This window comes from Typopeltis vanoorti, chromosome 3, assembly GCF_054136105.1.
Source record: "Typopeltis vanoorti isolate ZY-2024b chromosome 3, IOZ_Tvanoo_1.0, whole genome shotgun sequence".
Lineage (NCBI taxonomy): Eukaryota > Metazoa > Arthropoda > Arachnida > Uropygi > Thelyphonidae > Typopeltis > Typopeltis vanoorti.
Window position 1 is genome coordinate 37,014,260 of NC_143551.1, and position 25,993 is coordinate 37,040,252.

At 36.5% G+C, this 25,993-nt stretch overlaps 1 protein-coding gene across 1 annotated transcript; it reads left to right on the top strand.

Annotated features, from left to right (window-relative positions):
• The first annotated feature begins 5,707 nt into the window (after positions 1-5,707).
• On the top strand, positions 5,708-22,815 carry LOC150108051 (uncharacterized). Its single transcript, XM_090415550.1, has 4 exons — positions 5,708-5,924; positions 14,567-14,676; positions 15,256-15,472; positions 22,716-22,815. The coding sequence occupies exons 1-4, from the start codon at positions 5,714-5,716 to the stop codon at positions 22,793-22,795; spliced, it is 618 nt and encodes a 205-aa protein (XP_090271676.1). The 5' UTR covers positions 5,708-5,713; the 3' UTR covers positions 22,796-22,815.
• The last annotated feature ends 3,178 nt before the right edge of the window (positions 22,816-25,993 follow it).

Genomic DNA, 25,993 nt, shown 5'->3' on the forward strand with positions numbered 1-25,993 from the left:
ATTTGAGATAATAATGTCAGGAAACACAGCAGCACACCAACAGATGTATTAGTTCTTGAACCATCAGTATAGATGGGTAAGAAATCAACGTGTGCTGCTTTGCGTAAATTAAATAATTGCAGGATGATGGGGGTATAAGATTTCCTAGCTGATAAAATGAGAGGTTGCAGGATGGTGTGCAAACCTGCCATGCATGAATGCTGTTATGTTTAGTGTAGCTAATGTTGTCAACATTTATACTAACAGCTTGTACAGTTTCTTTAACACGCAGACCAAAAGGTTGTATAGCGTATAGCAGTTTGGTGTGTGTGATATTGGGCTTCCCAATGCGGGGAGAAGATACTATTCCATGTAGGGTGATCTAGGAGAGATTTTATTTTTAGGGCGTAATTAAGAGACAACTGTTTCCGTCGAAGTGATAGAGCTGGTTTATTTGCTTCAACATAGAGACTTTGAGTGGGTGAAGTGCGAAAGGCACCAGTAGCTATACGTATACCCTGATGATGAATGGAATCCAAACATCGTAGGTTACTCTGTCTTGCAGAACCATATACTTGGGACCCATAATTCAGCTTTGAACATATAAGTGCACAATAAAGATGGCGCAATGAAGCTCGATCAGCACCCCACTCAGTAGAGAATAGAGTGTGAAGGAGGTTCAAAGTTCTTTTGCACTTTTCTCTTAATTAACGAATGTGTGCTAGAAATGTAAGTTTTCTGTCAAAGATGAGTCCCAAGAACTTGGTTTCTGTAGCTACTGGAATAACAGTATGTCTCATTCTTAGTTCAGGATCTAGGTGATGAGTGCATTTTCGACAGAAGTGTACACAGACACTTTTTCCTGTTGAAAACCTAAATCCATTATTAAGCGCCCACAGAGAGACATGATCAATTTCTTGCTGAAGTTCCCTTTCAATTACCGTCATGTTACGTGAGTGACAGTAGATTGTGAAGTCATCAACATATAGAGCATTGTTTACAGTGGGAGGAAGCTGTTCAATGATTGAGTTAATTTTAATAGCAAAAAGGGTCACACTTAAGATAGAGCCTTGGGGAACACCCTGTTCTTCTGGACGAGATAGCATATTTCCCACTCTGACTTGGAAAGTTCGCCTGGACAGAAAGTTTTTAATAAATATAGGGAGGTGTCCTTTGAAATCTAGGTTATAGAGGTGTTTTAATATGCCATATCTCCAGGCTGTGTCACAAGCTTTTTCCATGTCAAAAAAAAAAAAAAAAAACTGAGACAAGATGTTCTTACTTCAGAAATGCATCTCTTATACAAGTTTCTAAACGAACCAAATGGTCTAAAGTTGATCGATGTCTACGGAAACCACATTGTGTACTGGAGAGAAGATTTGTGCTTTCTAAATACCAGAGAAGTCTGGCATGAACCATTTTCTCTAGTATCTTACGAAGACAGCTAGTCAGAGCAATGGGGCGGTAATTATTTGCTTGTGTTGGATCTTTTCCTGGTTTTGGGATAGCAATGACAATTGACTTATGCCAAAATTTGGAAACCCTTCCTCTGCAAGTATTCTATTGTATAAGAGAATGAGATCCATAGAAGGTGATGGTAGATATTTTATCATTTCATAATGGATGTCATCGGGCCCTACTGCACTAGAGTGATATAGTAGGAGAGCTCTTTTTAGTTCATCCTTAACAAATGGTTGATTGCATGGCTCAAGAATAACGGTAGAAAAATATAACCTTTGTTTCTCTTGCTGTTCTTTCAGAATTAAAAATTCAGGAAGATATGAAGCTGTTGCTGAGATTCTGGCAAAATTTTCTCCCAAAGTGTCTGCAATGGCTTTGGGATCAGCAATAACACTTCCATTATGGTCTAAAGTACACAAACAATGTGTTCTATATCTGCTTTTAATTTTCGGGATTTTATCCCATACAATTTTTGGACTGGTCATTTGATTAATTGATGTAGTAAATTGGATCCATGATTGTTTTTGACTTTGACGTCTCACATAACGTGCTTTGGCTCGAGCACGCTTGAAAGCTATTAAGTTTGATGTGGTGGGATATCTACGAAATATGCCCCATGCTCTGTAATGCTCTTTTTTGGCTGTCTGACAGTCTAGGTTCCACCAAGGCTTTGGATGGATTGGAAATCGAGATGATGTTTTTGGGATGGAGGCTGTTGCTGCGTGGACAATACATTCTGTTATATATTTTACTGCTTCATTGATAGGTGTTGACTGATGGCATCAGCATTAAATTTTGCAAGATGAGAGAAAGTGTTCCAGTCAGCCTGGTCAATTTTCCATAAAGGTATCCGTGTGGGTGAACATGGTTCCTGTGAAGACAACGTGCAGAGAACAGGAAAGTGATCACTTCCATATATGTTCTCGTCAACGTCCCACGCGAGTAGTGGAAGAAAGGAAGGGGAGCAGATTGTAAGATCAATTGCAGAATATGAACGAGTAGGCATATGGAAGAAAGTATTGAGTTTATTATTTAAAAGGGAGAGGTTGTTATTATCAAGAATTCTTTCAATGATTCGACCTCGTCTATTAGTGTTGGCACTACCCCATAGAATATTGTGACCATTAAAGTCACCCATCAAAAGTATGGGTTCAGATAGTTGTGAGATAAGATTATCAAGATCAATTTCATTTAACTCGGCATTTGGTGGTAAATAAATTGAACATACACCAATAAGAAATCCCACAGAGAAGCGAATCGCTACTGCTTCCAGAGAAGTATTAATTTTGACCTGATGGAAAGAAGTGTGACTGCCCAATAGGATAGCTACTCCTCCATGAGCAGGACTACCACCAGCTCTGTCCTTACGTACAACAGTGAAATTCCTAAAGGTATGGTCCTCATTGGGTCTTAAGTACGTTTCCTGTAGGAAGAAACAGAAAGGTTTGTGTTTCTGCAACATCTGGATATCGACAATATTCTGGCGGATCCCACGACAGTTCCATTGTAAAAATTTTCCTATTGTCTTGATTTTATTGACTTGTCTGGTTTTCGGGAGGTTGAGGACTTGCCTTTGTCAGATTTATATTTATCCACTGTTTTAGGGAAGCATGGGCGGCCAGTGTCCATCTCTTCCTCTAGTATTGAGGAAGAGATGGACACTGGCCGCTGAGATGTTTTAAATGTCAAAGATATGAACATGCCAAAACTGCCTATCGTGGTTCTACTACCTATGCCCGATGTGATCGTAAAGTTCAGGTATGGTGAAATTATCAGATGTTTGAATAGACATACATGTTTGAGTTGCTGTTGGTATTTTTTTAATCGTTACTTTTTCAGCATAAGAGGATTGTAGAGCAGGTGTAACGGTGGTCAACTTTCTTTTTGCATCCTGATATCTTATGTTTTGTTCCGTTTTAATTTTTTGTATCTCTTTTTCATCTTTCAATTTCTGACATGTACGTGAGTAAGCTGGATGATCTACCTGAAAGTTCCTCTAAACGGGAACTAGAATTGAACTTAGGTCTTTCTTTGGTCAGGCTAGGACTTTGAGTGCAAACGCCACATTTAGTGCGCATGTTTGAGGATAATTCAACGTTTCAATGATTGGTATTGATCCTATTGATAAAATTAAGTTATTTGTAATATACTTTTGAATAAATCTCTATTTTGATAATGGCCACTTGTCTTCAGAAGAGATGATGTGTTGGTTAGATACGTTCGGATAGAGTCCAGTAAGCTAAAGAATACAATAGGTGATCGACAGTCTGTTGATCGCACAGACAACAGATGCAGAAGTGCGATTCCAGAATGTGGAATCTGTGTAGATATTCTATTAATTTTACATATTTCATTAATAGCATGGTAAAACACGATGATATTTCGTCTACATATTGCTGGAGTCTACTTTTGATAGTATGAATGTATTTTTTATTACATTTAGTATGAATTTTTTATTTTTTATTTGTAGTTATTTCCGTTTCAGTTGTTTTCCATTCTTCTAAGACAAATTAGGCTCATTTCTTCTGTAAGTGCTTTAATAGCTGATTTTGAATATCTAGCTGTTCGCTTGTAGCAGATTCCTTTGCTGATCTGGTCTTTCATTTTCCACTGCTCCTGTAGGCACTTCAACCTAGCAGAACTTAATTTCACAGTAAGATCCCTTACCAGATTTCTTGCCTGTTCCATTAATGATAAGTGGATGTCTTGATTTTTTGATGCTGTCTTTTGGTAATTCTGCTGTCACTATAGATTTGTATGTACTATACGTGTGTGTGTGCGTGTGTGTGTGTGTGTGTGTGTGTGTGTGTGTGTGTGTGTGTGTGTGTGTGTGTGTGTGTGTGTGTGTGTGTGTGTGTGTGTGTGTGTGTGTGTGTGTGTGTGTGTGTGTGTGTGTGTGTGTGTGTGTGTGTGTGTCTTCTAGAAGCGACATCTTTGAGTTGGAAGGTTAAAACCGAAATTTCATTGTACGCAGTCACAGTTTCAAGATAATGGTCACATATATCTTGAAATTGTTTTATCTATAGTAATTTAAACTCAAAATGTAATTCAGAGGAACTTTCTTGCATTTGGGGAAAGGGAGGAAACAGTTTCAGTTTTAGATTATTTTATACCAACACAAAATATAAACTATTTTGAGTGTATATGGAAGCCATGATTCGGCACAACCTCTTATAACAAAGCCGAAAAATACGTTGCAAAGTACTGTAATCCAAATATTAAAAACTGGTACACATAACTGCTCAACTTTAGAGTATTACATCATGAATGCATTTAAAGTGTGTCTTTATTACAGTGGCGTGGCTAGAGCTGTTGCTGCCTGGGGCGGTCCCTGAGTTTGCCGCCCCACTCAATACACACCAAAAATACTACAAAAAGTCAAAACGACGTATAGGGAAATAAATTAAAACATTATGTTTATTTTTGAAGTAAAACTTTAATTTCAACGTTATTTTTCTTGCTTTTCTGTTAGAAAAATCGTCGATGACATTGGCGAAGTCTATTTTAGTAATGTACGTAATTCTTAATCAAATTTTATTTAGAAAAACTCCTCTCACAACTAGCAACACTTACAGCAATTGTGAGGAAAATTCGCAGCAGTATTACAATATTTGGAACTGAGTTCTCGAGACTGTATTTTAGAATGAACTGCAAAAGTTCAAAAAGGTTCAAAGTGCCGCTCGGGGAGGACCGTCCCCACCCCCTCGCTACACCACTGCTTTATTATTTATTTTTTATGGATGACTGTGTGACCTCGTATTAGTTTCTGCGGTGCTAGATCATCAGGAAAAGGAAAAAAGACCATTAAAAGTTTGACTCTCGTCACCAACTAGTTGAACGTTTGCTATGCTTTCTTTTGAGCTATGAACCAATTTCATAGTTGGTCTCGCAGTTTTAATTTTGTGTAAAAAAAAAATTACCGTAGAATATACATAGTTAGGATTGGGAATATCTACTCTGATTTTAGCGTGGCATAAAAAAATGCAGTCGACTTCTGCGATGATGAGAGCTAGAAACTTGTGCCTACCGATTTGCACAAAAAATAAGGCTGAAAGAATGCTGTCCACTCTCTTTCGATAACGAAAAGACAATATATTATTAGGCAGGAAACAAAGGCAATATATGAAGCCTTTTGGCTCTTTATTTTATTAAATACATGATTATTTATTTTAATATTTTCAGGTATAGGTGTCGCTTCATTTCCTGCTTCAAAGGAGGAAGGATATTCCTTTCTCGTCAAAATTTAATTCCAATCAAAATTGTTATGCCGAGTATGAATGCTTTAGGATCTCGAGCCATTAGTAGTGTACCAGCATGCAGGGGAAAAAACGATGGGGAGAAGGTAACGGTAAATAACTCTCGCCAGTTCAGTAGTCTTCCTTCTAAATCGAATGGCAATGTCAATAGAACAAAGTTGGAGTGTCGAATCTGCTATCTTGAAGAAAAGCATCGAAGTAACCTTATATCACCCTGTGCGTGCAAAGGTAGGAAGCAGTGGAAAAATTACTTAAACCTCAACATGTTTTAAATAATATTTCATGTATGTGAATGTTCTGTTGCTGTTCTGCTTAATGTAAACACTAGCGAATTCAAGCGCTTTAAAATAATAAGCTTTTTTTAAAAAAGTATTAAAATAGTTATCTTATATCAGTTGTTTTATTTTCATTCGGTTTTAACCCAATAAAAATAAAGCTGATTAACTAATTTCATTTTCTTTTAAAATGATTGTGAAAATAAACGCTGTTATTAACGGGTCAGAGCATGTTTGTGAACAGGCAATGCTATGGCGCTATTTGTTGTTATGAAACAGTTTTCTTAGATTATTCTGAGTAGTTATTTTCGTACGTTACGTCGGTTTAACCGGATTTAAATAAATAATAAGTAAATAAAAAATAAAATAAAAAATGCTTTCTAGCATTTACTGTAAACAATTTCGACCATAATAAATAAAAAAAAATTATTTTCGTTGTACGCAGTAAGTTTCAAGATAATGGTTATATTGAAATTTTTGGTCTGTAGCAATTCAAACTCAAAATGCATTTCAGAGAACATTTAGAAATAATCACAAACCTAATAATTATGCACTTATATTTAAAATTACGAAATATTTACTGAGGGCTTGGAATACACATTCGTATAGCTCAATCAAGTCATTAAAATGTATTTAAAATTCATTTAAAGGTAGATTTATTTAAGAGGAGAAATGGCATGCAAACGCATCCATGTTCCCGAATTTTAAGAATCCCACAATTTGGAAATGTTTGTTGCTTGAATTTTGCATATAAAATATAATTAATAAATTAATAATTTTTAAGTTATTGAAAAATACATGTCGAATCACCGGTGAATAAAGCTAAACCTGTGATTCCATGCGTCATCAATAAAAAAAAATAATAATAATAAATAAAATATCGTTATCATATATATACTGAGTCGCTGATTAGGTATCTCTACAGATATTTGCTGTCCTTCGAACATCTTCGATACGTCCACATGTATTCACATCGCAAACTCCCCAAGTGTTCTAACTACCGCTATCCCAAGTAAAAATGTTGCATTTCCATGAAATTTGCCGGTGGTGGATACCTATTATGAATATCTTGTTCCACCACCTCCCAAAAATGCCCATTACACTTTTATTTATTTATTCGTATGGAGTTTCCTCCCTTTTTCCCCCCGTGCCTATTTGGGCGAGTTGAGTCCCCTCATGGGGGGGGGGTTCAACTCGCCCCAAAAAACCCTACTGCCCGCACCCAAGACCAGCTAACTTGGGCGCCGGCAGTAGGGTGAGGAAAATCTTCAAATTCCTCACGTCTTCGAGGGGAATCGAACCTGGGACACTCCTTCCCCAGTCATATGGTTGCGAAGCGCAAAGCCACTAGGCTAACCGCGCGGACCCCATTACACTGAGATCCGGTGACTGAGGAAAGTCGCTATTACAAGGGGGGGTGGAGGTCCGGAAAGTTTTGATAAACACCTAGAATAAAAATTATATTAAAGCAATGATATAACCACAAGAAAAAACAGATCTTAAAATCCTTTAACCCCCATGTTTCATCAAATTTTAATAATTTGTCCTTTTTCTTTTAGGAATATATAAGAAGACATAAAATTAAGTTTTACGTCTTCTAACTTTAAAATTCAGCTAAAAGCTAATCAGCTAACGCCGTTTTTTTTATTCCCGTATACGGGAGTAGGCGAGGCCATTTAGCCCTATCTAACTTTTGGAGACTGAGTGGGCAGTTCAATCTCCACTGGTACCCAATCAGAGACAGATGGCCCAAAGCTATCACTAATTAAGCGGTACGCAGTGAAGAGAGACGTTACGGCTCAAATATACCGCCATCTCGTGGTCCCTAACCCTAACACAATATATTTAATGTCTGAAATAATGTGGGTTCTACGGTCGATTTTCTTGAGTTTACAGGACGAAAAACCCGAGTTTTCCGGGAGGAAAAACCTGCTTGCCCGTGCCAGAGATCGACTAACTCGGGAACTGGTAGAAAAAAGGCTTAGAAAAATTTCCTCTAGTCGCCGACTAGACTCGAAATGAAGTCTTCCTTCGTGCGGCCAAGCGCGATAGTGTGCAAACGCCACATCCACTGAGCTACACAGGCTTAACTTTAAAATTAACTTTTAAAATTAAGTTCTGATAAAGTAGGTGTTTATCAGAACTTTTTGGACCTCCCCCCGTATTCCTATAATCATTCTGGAAGAAGATGACACTTGTTTGTGATATGGCGAATTATCTATCCCATTAGACTTATGCATCATATATATGTTAAATTGGCATCATGAATGATCGTGCTTGGATTGCAGCAATGCTCAGGTAGACTCGCCATTCAATCTTGCTCCGTTGGTATCTAGGAGATTAAGAAGTACAGTATTTGGAATATATATTCTAGATTAATGTTTCTCAGAGTGTGGTACACATACCCCTATGGGCAAGGCACTTTTTTTTTAATTATGTTTACCTTTTTTTAAATTTTTTTATTACCTTTTTATATTTTTTGTTGTCGAATTGTTGCAGTAATAACATTGCCTCAATAAAAGGCAACAAATGGTGCAGGGTGGAACATGTGATGAGAATGTCTGAAACCAGGTAGACCATTAGTGGTAAGATGAGATAACAATATGTTATGGACATTTATGGTAGTTAGATACACAAGATCGGCTAAAAATGGAAGAAAGCATGGAGAGGCATTTGTCTAGCAGTGGACAGTAGCTGAAGAAAGCTATTGATGATGATGATGATGATGATGATTGTCGCAGTAAGTGCAGGTCTATTGTATAATTAATTTTTCAATGACTGCACTACAAAATCTGAAGGAAGTGTTAAAATGTGTCTCTTGTCACGTATCGACTCCTCACTAGACGCATCCGTTAGGGATGCGTCTAGTTGACGGCACGCCCTTGTTTCATCCTTGTGGTTCAAACTGTTTGCATTAAAAGTTTAAATTCAAATAGTTCGAACCACGCGGTCGGAACTCTCCGCTAAATTTCATTCGTTTCACTAAACTTTTTTATTACTGAAAATTTAAATTTTATAATTTTTGTTTCTTCTGTATGTATGTTGGATTCATATAACTAAAAATGTATTTAATAATTAAAATGTTTCATATGTTCGTAAATTATTTTAACACAAATGATTAAAATATAATACCTTCATAATTATCTGTGTTTGAATGAAGTACTATTATAACCAGGGGCGGTTCGTGCATACGACTGCAGAACTGCAGCACCCCAATTGTTCTCGATATATAAATATATTTATTAATTTAATTTATATTTGCTTGTAATATTTAAGTTTATCATCAACAGTCCTATACAATTCTCTTATTTTCTATAAAAAATAATAAAAATCCATCTTGTAGCACTTAGGAGGGAGAAGGACGCTAGCGGTACTGTGTTTACCACAGTGTCATATTGCTACGCGCGCAAGCATATGCACGTCATATCGAGATGTGAGCTATTAGCGTGATGCGGCACTGTCCTTCGCGCAGTTCTACTGCTGTTTATATGCAGTTTGCGCCAATAATAGAGTGTTTGTAATGCTTATCGTGTTTACTCCGTCTCATTAAATATTTGGACATTACAATTAAGGGCATAACATTTGTTATAGGGGTGCTTAAGGGTCAAAGCTGTATAACTGAGAGGAGACCTCCACATAGCATTTAAGGAATGCGGAGAACCGACCAGGGCTTCTGATCTAATGTCCAATCCTCACCTTCTCGTGGTGCACCCTGTTGGGTATCTACCTGGATACTGAACGAACGAGGATGGGCTGGCAATTTGGGATTTAGCCGACCAAATTGTATTCTTATTGGCTTAAACCAATATACGAAATGATAGTACAACATGACAAAATTTCATGCCGGCTGGGGCGCCGCTGGGTTAAACAAGGCCACCGTTGTTTTCACCAGGGAACCAGGGTAAACAGCGAAAAGTCAGCTACTGGAACAAATCTGAAAAAACACCCCAACTCAACACACCAGAGTTAAAGATCGGTACTATCAACATAAGAGGCCTGAATGGCAAAGAAATGGAGCTAGCTGAGGATATTAGATAAGTACCAGATCGACATAATAGGGGTGACTGAAACAAAAAAGACAAAAACTGGTGAGATCTTTCTGAGCAATAAATACAAAATGTTATATTTAGGCAATGACAATCAAGGAAAAGAAACAGTAGCCATTGTATTCAACAGTAAATATGAGCCTAATCTTCTTGAATGGCAGGTCATTTCAAGTAGAGCAAATATCATAATGGGGAACTGGACAATAAGACTTATTTATGCCTACGGTCCCACAGAAGGTTCTGCTAAGGTAGAAGTGGAGGAATTTGTTGACGATTTAGAGAAAGCAACTGACACAATGAAAAATGAAACGTTGGTCCTTGTTTGGGATCTAAATAGCAGAGTAGTAAATGATTGTCAGACATAGAAAAATATATAGGAAAAATTTGGAGAAAAGAGCAAAGCTAATAATAATGGCAAATGTTTGTTGGATTTCTGCAGATGGACTGGTTATTACTAACACCATGTTCCAACATAAAAATGTGCACAAATTCACATGGAGAGAAGAGGCAAGGAAAAAAAAAAGTCTCATTGATTATGTTATTGTTGATAGTGATGTTTTCTCCCTTGCGCAGGACACCAGAGTGTACAGAGGATTTGAAATTGGAAGTGATCACTATTTAGTCTTGAACAGGATAAAATTGAATTTCATATTTAATAGAATAACATGTAAGTTTTAAAGCCAATTAAAGTTGAGCAGCTCTCAGATATGAACTATAGACTAAAATACACAAAGATTATTGAAGAAAAAATGAAAGAATTTGAGAACAGGAACCAAACTTTAGAGATTCAGTGGCAAGCCTTGAAGAAAACCTTGATTGATTCAGCCAGACAGGCATGTGGTGAGGTTGTCTGCAGAACTCCATGGTGTACACAGGAAGTTAAAGAGGCAGTGAAGGAAAAGAAGAAAGCATATCAAAAGTTCCTGTCAAATAAGTCAGCTTGTGCTCTTAGAGAATACAGAGACAAATGCAAGAATGCTAAACACTGTGTAAAACTAGCTAAACAAAAGTCATGGGAGGACTTTGGCAAGAATATAGAAAATAAATATCAAGAAGGTGACAAAATATTCTGGAGGTTGTTGAAGAAACTTAGAAATGGAGGAAAGAGTAGTACTGTAAAAGGAGGTTGAGATGATAAAGGTGACATGTAAACGGGAGAAAAATATATCCTTGAAGTATGGAGAAATTACTTCGAGAAATTGTTAAGTGAAATAAGCAGTGATAGCACAGTGGTAAAAAACACTCAACAGACATACAGTCAGGAATAAATACATATCCATACTTGAAGTAGAAAAAGCCATAAAAGACTTAAAATGTGAAAAGGCAGCAGAAGTAGATTCGACCAGAAATGCTGAAGTATGGTGGTATAAAAGTCTTACAGTGGCTGCACTGCATAGTTCAAAAAGCCTGGACAGAGGGACGAATTCCCGATGATTGGAGTAGAGCTCGTAGTTCCCATATATAAAAAGGGAAATAAAACTGAATGTGAGAATTACAGAGGTATTTCCCTACTGAGTTCATGGTAAGATATATGCAAGTATACTTGAGAAATAGTTGAAAAGAATTGTAGAAGAAAAGCTTGGTGAAGAACAAGCTGGATTCAGGCCAAATAGAGGCTGTCAGGATCAGATCTTCACTTTAGGATAAATAGTGGAGAAATCATGGGAATATAACCAAGATCTCTATTTGAGTTTTGTAGATTTGGAAAAGGCATATGACAAGGTGCTAAGAGAGAATCTATTCAATACGCTACAGTTATATGATGTCAATGGGGCATTATATCAAGCAATACTTAGTCTTTATTTGAGTTGTAAGTCAGCAGTTAGAATTGAAGGAAGTACAGGAAGATGGTTTAATGTTAAATCTGGTGTGAGACCAACATGTACATTATCCCCTCTGTTATTCATTATCTATATGGATTACTTTATGAAGGAAAGTGGTATTAAACATGATATCAAAATTGGAGATGTTAATGTCAGCTCTTTGCTTTATGCAGACGATGTTATACTCTAAATAAATCCACTACAAGTTTGCAAGATTCCCTGACTAAATTGAATAACTGTTGTAATAGATATGGTATGAAGGTCAGCAATAAAAAGACAAAGACGATGAAAATAGGCAGAATCATTGAAAATGTCAGCTGCATTGTGAACGGAGAACCTGTGGAACAAGTAAAACATTTCACCTACTTAGGCACGATTTTTAGTGAAGATGATAAATTAAATATGGAAATAGACAACAGAATCAATAAAGCTGGTATAGTAGGAAGTCAATTGAATAACTTCATATGGAATAAGAGAGAAATTAGTCGGTACACTAAATTAGTTGTATACAAGACAGTGTTCAAACCAGTTTTAACTTATGGATCTGAGAGCTTGGTCAGAAGTAAAACACTTGACCAAAGACTGGAGACCACAGATATGAGAATCCTGAGAAAGATTAGAGGCTTGAACAGATAGTATCAATGGCAATATCATATTAAAAACGAGGATATTAGGAAAGAACTTGATATTGTCGGCATCCAGGAATGCGTTAGCAGAGCTAATCTCAGGTGGTATGGCCATTTAAACAGAATGAGCGCGGTAAGATTTGCAAAACAAGTGTTCTGTGCCAGGTTGGCAGGAAAACGACCCAGAGGAAGACCAAGATACAGGTGGATTGATACGGTACAAAGTTCCTTAGACGACAGAATTATAAGATCTGATAATGTTGGAGTCTGGACAAGTAACAGACTGATTTGGAGGAAAATTGTAGATAGGAAGTTAGTAATGATGTAATTTTTTTTCATGTAGTACTATCATATCCTGTACACCCCTTGAGGGTACATGGCAGGAATTTGATGATGTTGAAGATGATATTTGTTATAGTTTTTATTTTAGAACATTATTGGGGTTATGATAATAGATTTTACTAAACTGTATAATTTTATTGATAGTAAACAATATTTTTTCATGTTTAATTTTTTTAAAATTTGTACCATAATTTTGATATTTTATCCAAACACATATACACTGTACTTACAGTGTGTATGTATATTTCGAAAGTTGCAGCACTCCCACGATTTGAATCCACGAGCCACCACTGATTATAACTCTTCTCCCCATATTGATTTTCCTGACGGGATATGCCGATGATACTAAAATTTTAAAAGGGATTCGTTTTATGTTTGGGAAACACTGCTCAATATCATTGTTCCATTGTCATCACTTTGCATTGTTCTGACTAGTCATGATGGGCCTGTGGTTTCATGATGTTGTTGTCTCCACATCCTTGTCCTTCTGCCCAGATGAAACACCCTCCATGGTCATTCACTAGTATGCTTTATTTCTGAAGATATTCGACTCACTGTACGTTCAGATGCAATCCCTTGTTTTTCCTGGTTGTGCCACAAACAGATATTTGGAAATAGTAGGGGTCCCTCAAGATCCGCAGAAAGCTTGTATGAGATAATACAAAAGATTTCACAGATAATTCAAGTGGAGTTTAATGAAACGGACATCGAAGCAGCCCACAGACTCCATTAATGCACAAACAAACAAACAAGCTAAAACTTATTATTGTTAAATTCAGGTCTTAGACGAGGGATATATGGCTAGAAGAACACAAGAACATCAAATACAAAATAAGTACTAGAGATATAAGTCGTAATTTTAAAGATGGCAAAATATACTTGAATGAACATTTGACTGCGAACATGAAGCATCTACTGTAGGCAGCAAAAAACATAGACAGGATAAACACTATAAGTACCTCTGGATCAAGGACGGGAAACTCTTTATGAGAAAAGATGACACCTCGCATATGAAGGATAAAGTGTGAAGAAGACTTCCCAAAACTGTAAAAATAACAAAGGTTATTTATGAACATTTTGGACAATACAATGCTTCCTACTTTGTGGAGTTTCTACTGAACTGACCATTGTCTCTTTTAGCAAGACAATGCGCCGTCTCATAAACAGGGCCATCCCTAGAAATTTTACCGCAGTAGCATATTTTGCCCTTATTTTTCGTATAGTTTATGCCAATTTTGCCGCCCTGCAAATGCACGTCTTGCACCGTCGGTAGAGTCGGCCCTGGTCATAAGGCTGCTATTGTAACTGCTTGGTCTGACCTCACCACACTTGACTATCCTCAGAGCCCAGATTTCAACCCTATTGAACATCTGTGAAATGAACTGGAACGTCGGATGAGGTCAAGGGACGTCCATCCCACAACAGTCCAGGACCTCATTACATGCCTAGAGGAAGAATGGTCCAAAATTCCCATTGATCGCTATCGTATGCTTGTGGTAAGTATGCCCCATAGGATTTTCGCAGTCATCACAGCGAAAGGTGGTCCTATATCTTAAATATGAGCGCCATGGCTATTTGTTCCTCACACACAATGGTGTCTGTTGACTTCTTTCCAAGTGGCGTATAAACAGTAGTAAACATTCTGATAATAAATGCATCTAAATGTGGGAGAAAAAAAGATTTTTCAGCTTATTATGTAATTAATAATGAACGCAGAACGTGTATTGAAAGTGTTGTTTTGGTTGTTTTTTTCCACAGGATCACTCGGCTTATTTCATGAGTTTTGTTTAGAGCAGTGGATGGAGACCAAAGGCTCCTCACAGTGTGAGATTTGCAAAACATCTTTTATGACTATCAGAACCCTTCAGGTCAGTTTTGAATTAATCCGCAATATCTTTTATTTTTTAATTCGCAATATGCGCAATATTTTTTAATCCATGAGGTCCAAATTTAAAGTAAACACAATCCTAATAAATATCTCTAAATGAAAAATAAACTTTAATTGCAGTGCTCAGTTTCCATGAATTCTAGAATTCTAGTCTATAACACACACACACACACACACACACACACACACACACACATGCGCGCGTGCGTGCGCACACGATTTAAAAATCTTAAAAGATTTTCTAGATCTTAAAAAAAAAAGATTTATTATTTAAAGTAGTGTTTCCGAATTATCTCACCCTTGTCCCACTTAATGGCTGAGGTTTTACAACCTGTCGTTGGTTGGATTATCATAAAAATTGAAATCATGTATTTCTGAGATCTAACTTACCTACTAATCTGAAATAAATGTAGAGTTTTTGTTGTCTTAATTTATTTCACGACCGTTGTTATTCGGAATAATGTAGTTTCCTAACATTTTGATGTTTACATCATTACCAATGAATACCGAATTTTCGGTTAAATCTTCCTATACTTAAGATTATTGTTTACCTTTGTAGGCGGCAAGATGCAGGAAACATGAAAAAAACATTAGGAGGAAACCAAACTATTTTCTGTTCTTTTGCATAGGATATATAATAAGATTTATTTTCAACTTCTTCTTAGAACATGTTGGTGGAGAGGCAACGCCCTGGGAAGTTTTATTTACTAGGTTGGTAACAACTCCAATAGTCACCTGGATTGGTATACTGATCTCGGCATATTATTCTAAAACAGGTGAGAAACACTTAAATATCTTTTGCAATCCTTCATGTTCGCATAACGCGTGCAAAGTAAAAAGTTTTTTTTTTTTTTTTGTATGGCATAATGAAACCAGTTAAAGTATAGGACATCAACAAGATACATTCAGATCTTCTTCCTCATCTGTCAGATGATAGGATGAGTCCCCTGTGTTCAAATCTTTTCTATCTGGTTGTATCTCTGGCCATTTCTGTCATATCTCTCTGAAGCTAAGTTCGATAAGCTCGAAAAACATCCTGCCAGCCTGGTTGGCTAAGTGGTAAGCATATCCGCTCTCCAGCCAAAAGGCTAAGGGTTCGAATCCCGTCGTGGGCGTGGATGTTTGTGATTGTCTGTGAAAATACTAGTGGTGGTGGTGAACAGTAGATTGCGTTAGTGTAGATGATAAGGGTAGTTGCAGTTCGCTGTAGGGTGGAGACAGAGAACTGTAGAGTAAGTGCCCTCCCTTGATGAGTCTGGGAGTCCTTGGAGGTGTCATATAATAATAATAATAATTGTCCTTTTCTTCAAATACTGTATCCAAGTTCGTTTTAGTCTACCTCTTGATCGTCATTTCTCCAATGATTGCATTCAAGACTATATTTGATAATCTTTGAAAAGACATTCTCTGGAGGTGTTCAAACCATTTTAATTGCTGTTCAAGAATTATAGCTATGATATCTCATCTCATCTCATCTTCCTTATACCCTCTTTTACCTTGCGGTGTCGAGGGTCCATTGATCATCGGACCTCACTCCGTTTACAGGATAAGGTGGTCAGCCCTGTTCACCTGTATATCCTATGGCCTGTAGTGTTGAGTTCTCAAGGGCAGTTTGCCTGCTTTGCAGGATGAAAAACCCCAGAATAAACGGGAAAAAAACCCTGCTGTCCACGCCCAAGACTGGCTAACTTGGCTATGGCTGAGGAAGATCCTTCAGCTCCTCACGTCACCGACGGGAATCGAACCTAGGACACTCCTTCCCCAGGCATATGGTTGCAGAGAGCATAGCCACTAGGCTAACCGCGCGGACTTATATGATATCTCTTTGTTTAATTTGTGTTTGACTTGCTCATGCATTTTGTGTTCTGACCAGTGATTCTTATTTATTTTTCTTAAGCATTTCATTTCGAATGCTCTGATTTTCTGTATTTCTTTCTGATTGAATATCTAAATCTAGGCTCTACTCTATACGTTGCTGTAGATATAATAATGGTTTTATAGAGTTTTAGTTTGAGCCTGTTGGAAATGTTATTTTTCCATATTTTGTTTAATTTTGTCATATTAGACCATCCTTTGTTAAATCTATATTTTACTGTTTCTGTGTTGTTGAGGTTGTGAGTAATGAAACTGCCAAAAAAAAAAAATCCGCTAACGCCTTTTTATTTCCGTATAGGGAGTACGCGAGGTCGTTTAGCCCTATCTAACTTTTGGAGACTGAGTGGGCAGTTCAATCTCCACTGGTACACAATCAGAGCTAGCTGGCCCAAGGCTATGACTAATTAAGCGGCACGCAGTGAAGAGAATGGCTTAACAAGTGCCGCCATCTCGTGGTACACAACCCTAACACAATATATTTTTAATGTCTGAAATAGTGTGGGTTCTACGGTCGATTTTCTTGAGTTTACGGGACGAAAAACCCGAGTTTCCGGGGGAAAAAAACCGCTTGCCCGTGCCAGAGATCGACTAACTCGGGAACCTGTCTAAAAAGGGCTTAGAAAAATTCTTCTCGTCGCCGACTAGATTCGAAACCAAGAAGTCTTCCTTCGTGCGGCCGCCAAGCTATGCAAATTGTTTTATTTGTTCAAGTATGTGATTTTCTAAGTTTATTGAATTTTTTCCCCTCAAGGAGTGGATATGACTCCTTTTTCTACTCTGAATTTGTCTGTTTTTATTTTATTACATTTGACAGTTGCTTTGATATCTTTCTAACAACTCATAATAAAGGTTTGTAGTTCTGAATCTAGCATCATAGATTTTAAGATGCTTACCACTTTGTTCCTGTCAGTGAAATCAAATGCTTGTTTGAATTCAATAAAACTGCAGTATATTGGTAAGCTGCATGTGCAGTACTTTTCACCCAGGCTATTAACCGTAAAAATATGGTCTACAGTAAACCTTCTAGATCTGAATCCTGCTTGATGTTCTCCTATTGTCTCATTCATTAAAGTCTGGATTCTATTTTGAATAATACGTGTGAAGATTTTATAGCTATGACTTAGCAATGTTATAGGTCTATAATTTTCACACCGTCGTTTATCTTCCTTTCTTGAGAACTGGTATTATGATGCCTGTCTTCCAGTCATCTAGTATTTCACCAGTATGGAGTATTTGGTTAAAAAGTTCAAGCAGGAAATTGATGGCTGCTATGCCACCATATTTCCATAGGAAGTTCATCATTACCAAGTGACTTAGATAAGTTCATTTGGTTTATTGCATTCAGATTGAATGGTGCTATTTCTCTTTCTGTCTCCTCGTTTGTGTTTTTCCAGTCTTCTTCCCTTTAGAAAAGTGTCCGGTAATATTCTTTCAAATTTTTTTTAATCTCTTGAATTTTTCCAGTTTCATTATTGTTTTTATCTTTCATTTTTAGTGGTCTGTTTTGGGACGTTTTTGTTAATTCTTTCCTAATTTTATTTATACAAAAGTCTTTCTATCATTATTTTTATTGGCTTCTTCACATATGTTTGCTTTTTCTTCTAACCAAGAGGTTTTAGCAGATCTGCATATTCTATCTATTTTTTTTCAGTCTTTTATAATGTTGCTTATTTTCCTCTGTATTTTCTCTGTTCAGAGTATTTTTTTCAGCCCTTTTTTTCTTCTCTAGTTTCCAAACTTTCTATGGTTATCCACTCACTGTTTGCTCTAATTGTTGTACCAAGTGTTTTTCTTGCAGCATTTATTTACCATAACTGCTGTGTCCATTTTCCATGTATTTTCTACATTGTCAAAGGTTATTTTCTTTAACTCTGTTTATATTATATTTCTGCAGTTGTTCTCTATAGTTATATATTTCAATTTTGTTATGTTAACAATGTTGCATAGGTTCTTTGGTTTGTTATTTTTAAATTTCAACTCATTTTTTGCAGCTAGTAATTCAAAATCAGAGTCAAAATCTTCTTTCTTTGCCGTTCTAACATTTTGAATTGAGGATTTCCAGTTATATTTCATCAGAATGTAATCAATATAATTTTTAATCATACCATCTGGGGATGTCCATGTGTATTTGCGTGATGATATGGAAAATTATGGTGTTTGAGATGAATAGATTGTTATGTTTACACAATTTCAGTAGTCCTTCACTTCTGTCGTTTCTCTCCTCCACTCCAAATTTGTCCATCACATCTTTCATGTCTGGTGTAAATCTCCCTACCTTGGCGTTGAAGGTTTTCATTACTATTAGGATATTTTTTTGTTTGTTTCGCCAATAAGGTCTTGAAGTTGCTGGTAGAAAATATCTAATTCTTTATCTTAATGTGATTGATCTGGAGCATAAATTTGGATAATTTTGAAAACAATCCCTTTTTATTTTCCTTTTAATCTAGTTGTTATAATTCTTGCACCATTTGGTTCTAAGGTCAAGGTGGAATTCTGCAAGCGATTACTGATTAATTTTGTGACTCTCACTGTGGGTGTTATCTTCTCTTCCTAAGTTAAATAGTTTTCCATTCTTCAAATTTACCACGCCTTCTCCTGGCCAGTGTGTTTCGGCAGTACCTATTATATCCTACTTAATCTTTTCTGGCTCTTTCCCCATCAATCTGGTCTTTCCTAGTTTAAAAAGAGTCCTTATATTGAATGTGAGGAGGTGGATTATTTTTTGAGCTGATCACATAGCATATTTCTCAACTGTTTTCTGTGATGTAGAAACAGTCTTGGCTTAGTAATGGTTTTTCTATTCATAGGGAAGTTTGGCAACTTTAATGCGGCCGGTTTCCCACTCTACTGCATTTGCCTTCTAACTTTAGCTGAGCATGATGGGAGAGAAGGCAGATTCCCAATGCATGTTATATTATAATATAACAAATGTATAGGCTGGGAAATTGTGAGAGTTTAAGACCAAATATCGATTTCTCAAACGTAAGGGCTAAAAGAGTGAAGCCTGCTTTCAAAAGGAAAAGGGCATCTCTTTTCCTTTTGAAAGCGGTATCCGAGGTACCTGATGCTGGAGCATTAAGGCATCAGGAACCTCGGTTTCGCCACTCCTACTCACTAAAGTGAACCCATGAGGTCTCAGATCATCATCATCATTTATGGAACAGTCGCTGTCTTATGATGAGTTCCTTCCTCCAACCAATTTTCTCTCTTTATTTTTATATGACTCAGCCGCAGAACACATAAGAGTACATACAAAAAAATACTAGTTAGGATTGGGAAACACAGTCTCTTAAATAGCACATCGTGGAAATGGACTCAATTTCGGAAATTGTAAGAGCTTAAGACCAACTATCGATTTCTCAAACGTTAGGATTAAAAGAGTATAGCCTGATTTCAAAAGGAAAAGGGCATACCCTCTTAGAGGAAAGCCTAGCTGAACCTTAGAACACACCACGTGCACAAGTCAATTAATTAGGATTATAAATGTTGCCTGTTACGTAGCACGCAATGTAAATATACGGCGTGTATCTACCTTGGCAGTGTAAGTGATCTACCAAAAATTATTTTGAGATTGAAAAAGATTGCCTACTTAGGGGAATGAAATGACGTTAAATATTTTAATTTTATAATGTTAATTTCTCTTCTTTGCCATAGTATGCCAAATTAGAAATACTCCTATATAATGTATAGAGAAACATTGTCATCGGTTATGTAACCGTTTTACTTATGGAGAAGTCATGCATCTGCATCCTCAGTGGCGCACCCAGAGGAAAGGGGGACCAAGGGGGCCCTGGCACCCCAAAGAAAAAGGGAAAAAAAACACTAAAAAATTTCTAAAAATCTTTCCCTAATTAAGCTGCATTTTTTAAATTTATATTGTGTTGTGTCTTCTATTTCTATACTACTTATGAATTATCGGTCACATAAGGTGGAAATACCCTATAGTACTCAGGATTTAATCTTGGGGGAGCCGAGTTGAACGAATAAAAATATATTTAGCCCTCGGTTCCCCCGAGTACTACTTCGTTCACTTTGTGTTCACAGCGGCCGTGAATAAGACTGGTAGGGACCAGTCTACAGATAATTATCTGTAATATATATATATATATATATATATATATATATATATATATATATATATATATATATATATATATATATATATATATATATATATATATATATATATATATATATATATATATATATATATATATATATATATATATATAAATATATATATATATAATATTGCATCGGTGTAAATATAAGTAGAAGGGAAAAAATTCATAGAAGCTAACAAAACATTAGAAATACAAATAGGATAGATTGCATGAGAAGAACTTGTTAGCATTGTGGTGCATAGTCTCGTGATGCATGAATCGTAATTGAATAGCAGTCTGATAAGTAGCTGCATTTTACATTCAGATGGCTATGGTTGCACTGTAGATTCTAGTATATTTCTTTCAGTATCATGATAACATTGATATAATATTTCTGATACGTTACACTTTACTACGTGTCTATTTATCCTTTGGATTTGCAGAGCTTGGTAAATGACTGGATGGATCTAGTGCCTCGGCTCTATCTGGAGGCTTAAAAAAGGAGGCTTATATGTTGTCTTTTGCGGGCTCCACTATATTTCTGTGGATTTTTGTTTACTTCTCCGTAATAAGGGGATATAGCAAGCAGACTAAAATTGGTAAATATCTGCTGGGTAATTCAGGACAAAACAAGGACTGTAGTTTGGTTAGATTGTGTGTGTGTGTGTGTGTGTGTGTGTGTGTGTGTGTGTGTGTGTGTGTGTGTGTGTGTGTGTGTGTGTGTGTGTGTGTGTGTGTGTGTGTGTGTGTGTGTGTGTGTGTGTGTGTGTGTGTGTGTGTGTACGTGCAAAAAATCTCACATTATTATGCTTTTTTACAGTATTATAAATATAGTTATTTATAATACTGTAAAAAAATAATTAAAAGTCATCTAACACTTTTTATTCCCCAAAGAAATTAAGCAGAGGTCCTTTGGCCCAACTATCACGCAGGCTTGGTTGACCGAGTGGGTTAGCGGAATGCTCTCTGCGGATTCGAATGCTGACTTGGACATGGATGTTTGTGAATGTCTTTAGGAGATGAATTTCATAGCGTGGTGTGAGGCCATTGCCCCGGTTACTGGAGACTTGAAGTGGATTGAAAAAGTTCCATAAAATGTATAAAATTAATGTGGGAAAAAAATCTTAGTCCATCCACGGTACAAATTTATTGAGTTTCCAAAAAAAAAAAAAAAAAAAAAAACCTTTTCATAGGTGGAAACCACGTTAAAAATAAATCAAATAAACACATTTCTCTTCTGCACCAAGGGAACGTCATCGGGTACATCGTGGAAGCTATTTTCTACCAGCTTTTCAAGAAGTCACGATACAAGATGGCAAATATATAGTCATCTTAATCTGTCTTCAAGATTCCTTTCGCATACGTCCAAGGGAATTTGCTGCTGGTCTTTGAACGAATAATTGCAAATGGATCTTGAATGGTCTGCATATAGTTGTTGTGATTGAAAATAACCACACGTAATTGAAAATATGATTTATGAACATTGCATTGAGTGAAAAGCATAGAAGAAAGAGAAATCATAGTATGTCAAGCTAGCTCACAAGGGAGGTAATTGTAGAATAGTCGATGACCAGCGAAAGCCTCTTGATAAAGGTAGGCTTCGTGATCATATCATTTGGGGCCTATACAGTAAACTTCAGCCAGTTCAGTAAACGTGAACTCACCCGCCATTGCAAACACCGAAGTAGGACTTAGAAACATTGAAACAAATAGCAAGTACCACTTGCTCCAGTCGAATCTATTACACTGAACACAACCTCCACACAACTCGCGTGTAATTCTAGTTCTTTAAATTATGCGAGTGGATAATCACAGAAGGAAAAGTCTGAATACATGATTAATTACTGACTGTTTAATGTCTAGTCGAATTATGACTGGTGGCGCAGTTACATCATAGCCTTCTCAAAAACCAAGTCATAATCAGAATATTATAAATGTTTCAGCCATGTATCGAATTTGTATATGAAATATTTAAAATAGTATGAATTATTAAAACTCAGTACTAATTAACTTTCGTTTTTTTTTTCTTCTTCTTTTACAGTTGTGGAGTTGATCAGTTCATTTTGTACATTGGTGTTTGCCACATCTCTACTCATATACATTATTCAGCTGAATATCTGAGTGAATAAAACAGTTTTTAAGTATGCTTTTCTTTTTTCTTAAGTAATAAAATAATAAGTGATAAAACATCCAATTTTGGTATGAATGGGGTGATGGCAAGATTTTTTTTCCATGTTGGTACATCTGTCATAAGCATCCATGTGAAATTGCAAGTCATTCTATCAAGTAGTTTGTTTTTTACAGCTGTCTGAAGCAAAAGTGTTGTCTGTATCCCTTGAAATGAATAAAATTGAGTATCGTGCGGTTATAAAATTCTTTGCAAGAGATGTGCGTTGCATTATGGGAGATACTAAGACAGGGAGTGATGAGAGCTTGGTCCACCTTTACCACGAGTTGCCTCAGTCCCGAAGATACTTCAGGCGCAAACTTTGTTTGCTTACACTTGGATGAAGGATTAAATTAAATTTATTATTACAGCCTTGGAGATTTCCACAAGTCTCCAACTCAGAGTAGGTTTGTAATACGGCAAGTTGTTGAGAAACTCAAGTGTTTTCACATTCACAAGGAGTCTCATTAGCGGAGTCGAAAGAATGGGAATGCAGCAGATATTTTGCGTATCTTTTCTACTGAATCGTTGACTAATGTCTAAAATGTGGTATGGTTGCCACCTTCCCACAAACAAACGGCCGATGATTACTCGTAGTTAATTTAAATATTCATATTGACATCTGAAATCGATCCATTACGAGACTCGTACTTACGAAAAAGAATGCTATAATTCCATAAATATTTACAAATTATTATCTACTAATTATTCTTTTAAATTCTCGAAATTCCACTGGAAAAAATTATCGCCTAAATAGATGATACAAATCATCATTCTCGACTGAAATGCAAAGCGAAGTTTACAGAAGGCATACTTTCGCCGGAACGTGTGATCATTAGTTTCTGAGTATTTTCAAGCTTATCCCAGGGAACAAATTGGTCACGGCAGTGTCTATAGAGTAATTTTTTTCCTTCTATATTACAAAGTTATAAAAAAACTTTCTTAAACATCGAATATGTTGTAGCCATAGTTTGTTTATTGAATAAGGCATTGGGAATAATTAAATCTTTAACGCATCCTGATTACTCTAACATCAGATTTTTTTATGATGCCATTTTTTACGTGTTTTATGTGAGTGCTTTACGTGGCTTTAGGAGGCTTATAGTCATTACTAAACAATTTAAATGTTAAGTTCGTTGGTGGTTTCATTTCTTTCCTGGAGAAAGCATAAAACATGTTAAGAAAAGTATATAACAGCATAACATTAAAGGCGCGTTCACGTTATTGAGATGCTATTTAATAAACAGAAGGCAAGAATATGATTGAAATCATCTACTATTAAATGGTAAGGTTACGACACTGTGACTACTTCTGTTCCCAAATTAGGCCTCCTCCTGTAGCCCTGTGGTAACGTTTCCATAACACTAGACTACAGAAAAAAAAAAACATATCGTTATAGATATTATTATACTCGTCAACAGCAAGATTACTTTCCTGAAATTCGCGATTTGAATCCAGCAACTCAGAAAAGTTTACTATAATACTATTTCATACAATAATATATTTATTGTATGAAATACAATAAATATATTATTGTATTTCATACAATAAATATTGTATGAAATACAATTTTTATTTCATTTTTATTTCATTTCATTTTTATTTCATTACAGCAGACTACCTCCGTTTAAGAACTGGAAACGGAGGTAGTCTGCTGTACTCTCGTACCAGAAGTTCTCAGCATATAATGTTTAGTCTAATGAACCATTATAGCTCATTCGGTACGACGACTTTTCAATTAAAGGTGAGTTGGTCGATCTCATACTGACGTAGCAGAGTGCCCCTTCTCGAAAGTGGGTTTTCTCTTACTGCAATACAAACAAACCAGCCTGAAGAACACGCAATTAACAAACATAATACACTGGCCACATAGCCTTAGTTGCTTTGGGCTGTAAACCAAAACAATCCCCAACGAGTTGCAACTCAGGATTGTGTCACAGTAAAGAAAAGTAGTTAGAACAATAAAGGTAAGGTCTATTGGTAATATTAAAGCAGGATATCGGAAAAAATAATTTTTCCCAGTTCCTTCAGATACGAGGGTGGTCTGAAAAGTTCTCAACCTCGACCATACATGGCAACACACTATCGGCAAATTTTTTTTTTAAGTTGGTATATCTGTCATAAGCATCCATGTGAAATTGCAAGTCGTTCTATCAAGTAGTTTGTTTTATACAGCTGTCTGAAGCAAAAGTGTTGTCTATATCCCTTGAAATGGATAAAATTGAGTATCGTGCTGTTATGAAATTCTTTGTAAACAAAGGTTTAACGCCAAAAGAAATTCATTCGAGGTTCATAAAAGTTTATAAGCACTCTTTTCCTTCGTTTTCGACAATTAAGAAATGGGCCTGCCGAAACGTGGCCATACCAGCCCTTGGAGATGTGAAGGACGTCCAAAAAGTGTAACAACATCAGAAATCATTGATCAGGTACACGATATGGTATTGGATGATCGGCGTGTCAAAGTGCGTGAAATTGCTGAGACTATGGGCATTTCAAAAGAACGTGTAGGATATATTTTGCATGAAGAATTACAAATGAAAAAGCTTTGCGCAAGATGGGTGCCGCGCTTGCTCACAGCAGATAAAACAAAGCACTCCCATGAAAATCTCTGAATAGTGCTTGGAGCGTTTTAACAAGAATAAAACTGATTTTGTGAGTAGATGTATTACTATGGATGAGACTTGGATTCACCATTACACACCAGAATCCAAACAGCAGTCAAAACTGTGGACAGAAGCTGGTTGTTCAGTGCCAATGAAGACAAAGTCGGTTCCATCAGCAGGAAAGCTCATGGCACCGGTGTTTTGGGATGCTAAAGGCATTTTGTTTATTAATTATCTTGAAAAGGGTAAAAAACAATAACCGGGGAATATTATTCCGATCTTTTAACCAGACTAGACGAAAAAATTCGTGAGAAAAGACCAGGTTTGCAGAAGAAAAAAAATCATCCTTCATCAGGACAATTCACCAGCACTGAAAGGTGTTTTGGCAATGGGAAAATTAAGGGATCTGCACTATGAATTGTTGGAATATACACCCTATTACCCAGATTTGGCTTCCTCTGACTTCTATCTCTTCCCAAAACTAAAACTCTTCCTCGCTGGTCAGCGTTTTTCTTCGAATCAAGAGGTGATTGCAATTGTATAGGGGTG

Coding starts and splice junctions, on each gene's coding strand:
- LOC150108051 (XM_090415550.1), top strand. CDS start 5,714: ATGAATGCTTTAGGATCTCGAGCCATTAGTAGTGTACCAGCATGCAGG. Junction 5,925..14,566: donor ATCACCCTGTGCGTGCAAAG/GTAGGAAGCAGT, acceptor TTTTTTCCACAG/GATCACTCGGCTTATTTCAT. Junction 15,473..22,715: donor GGCATATTATTCTAAAACAG/GTGAGAAACACT, acceptor CTTCTTTTACAG/TTGTGGAGTTGATCAGTTCA.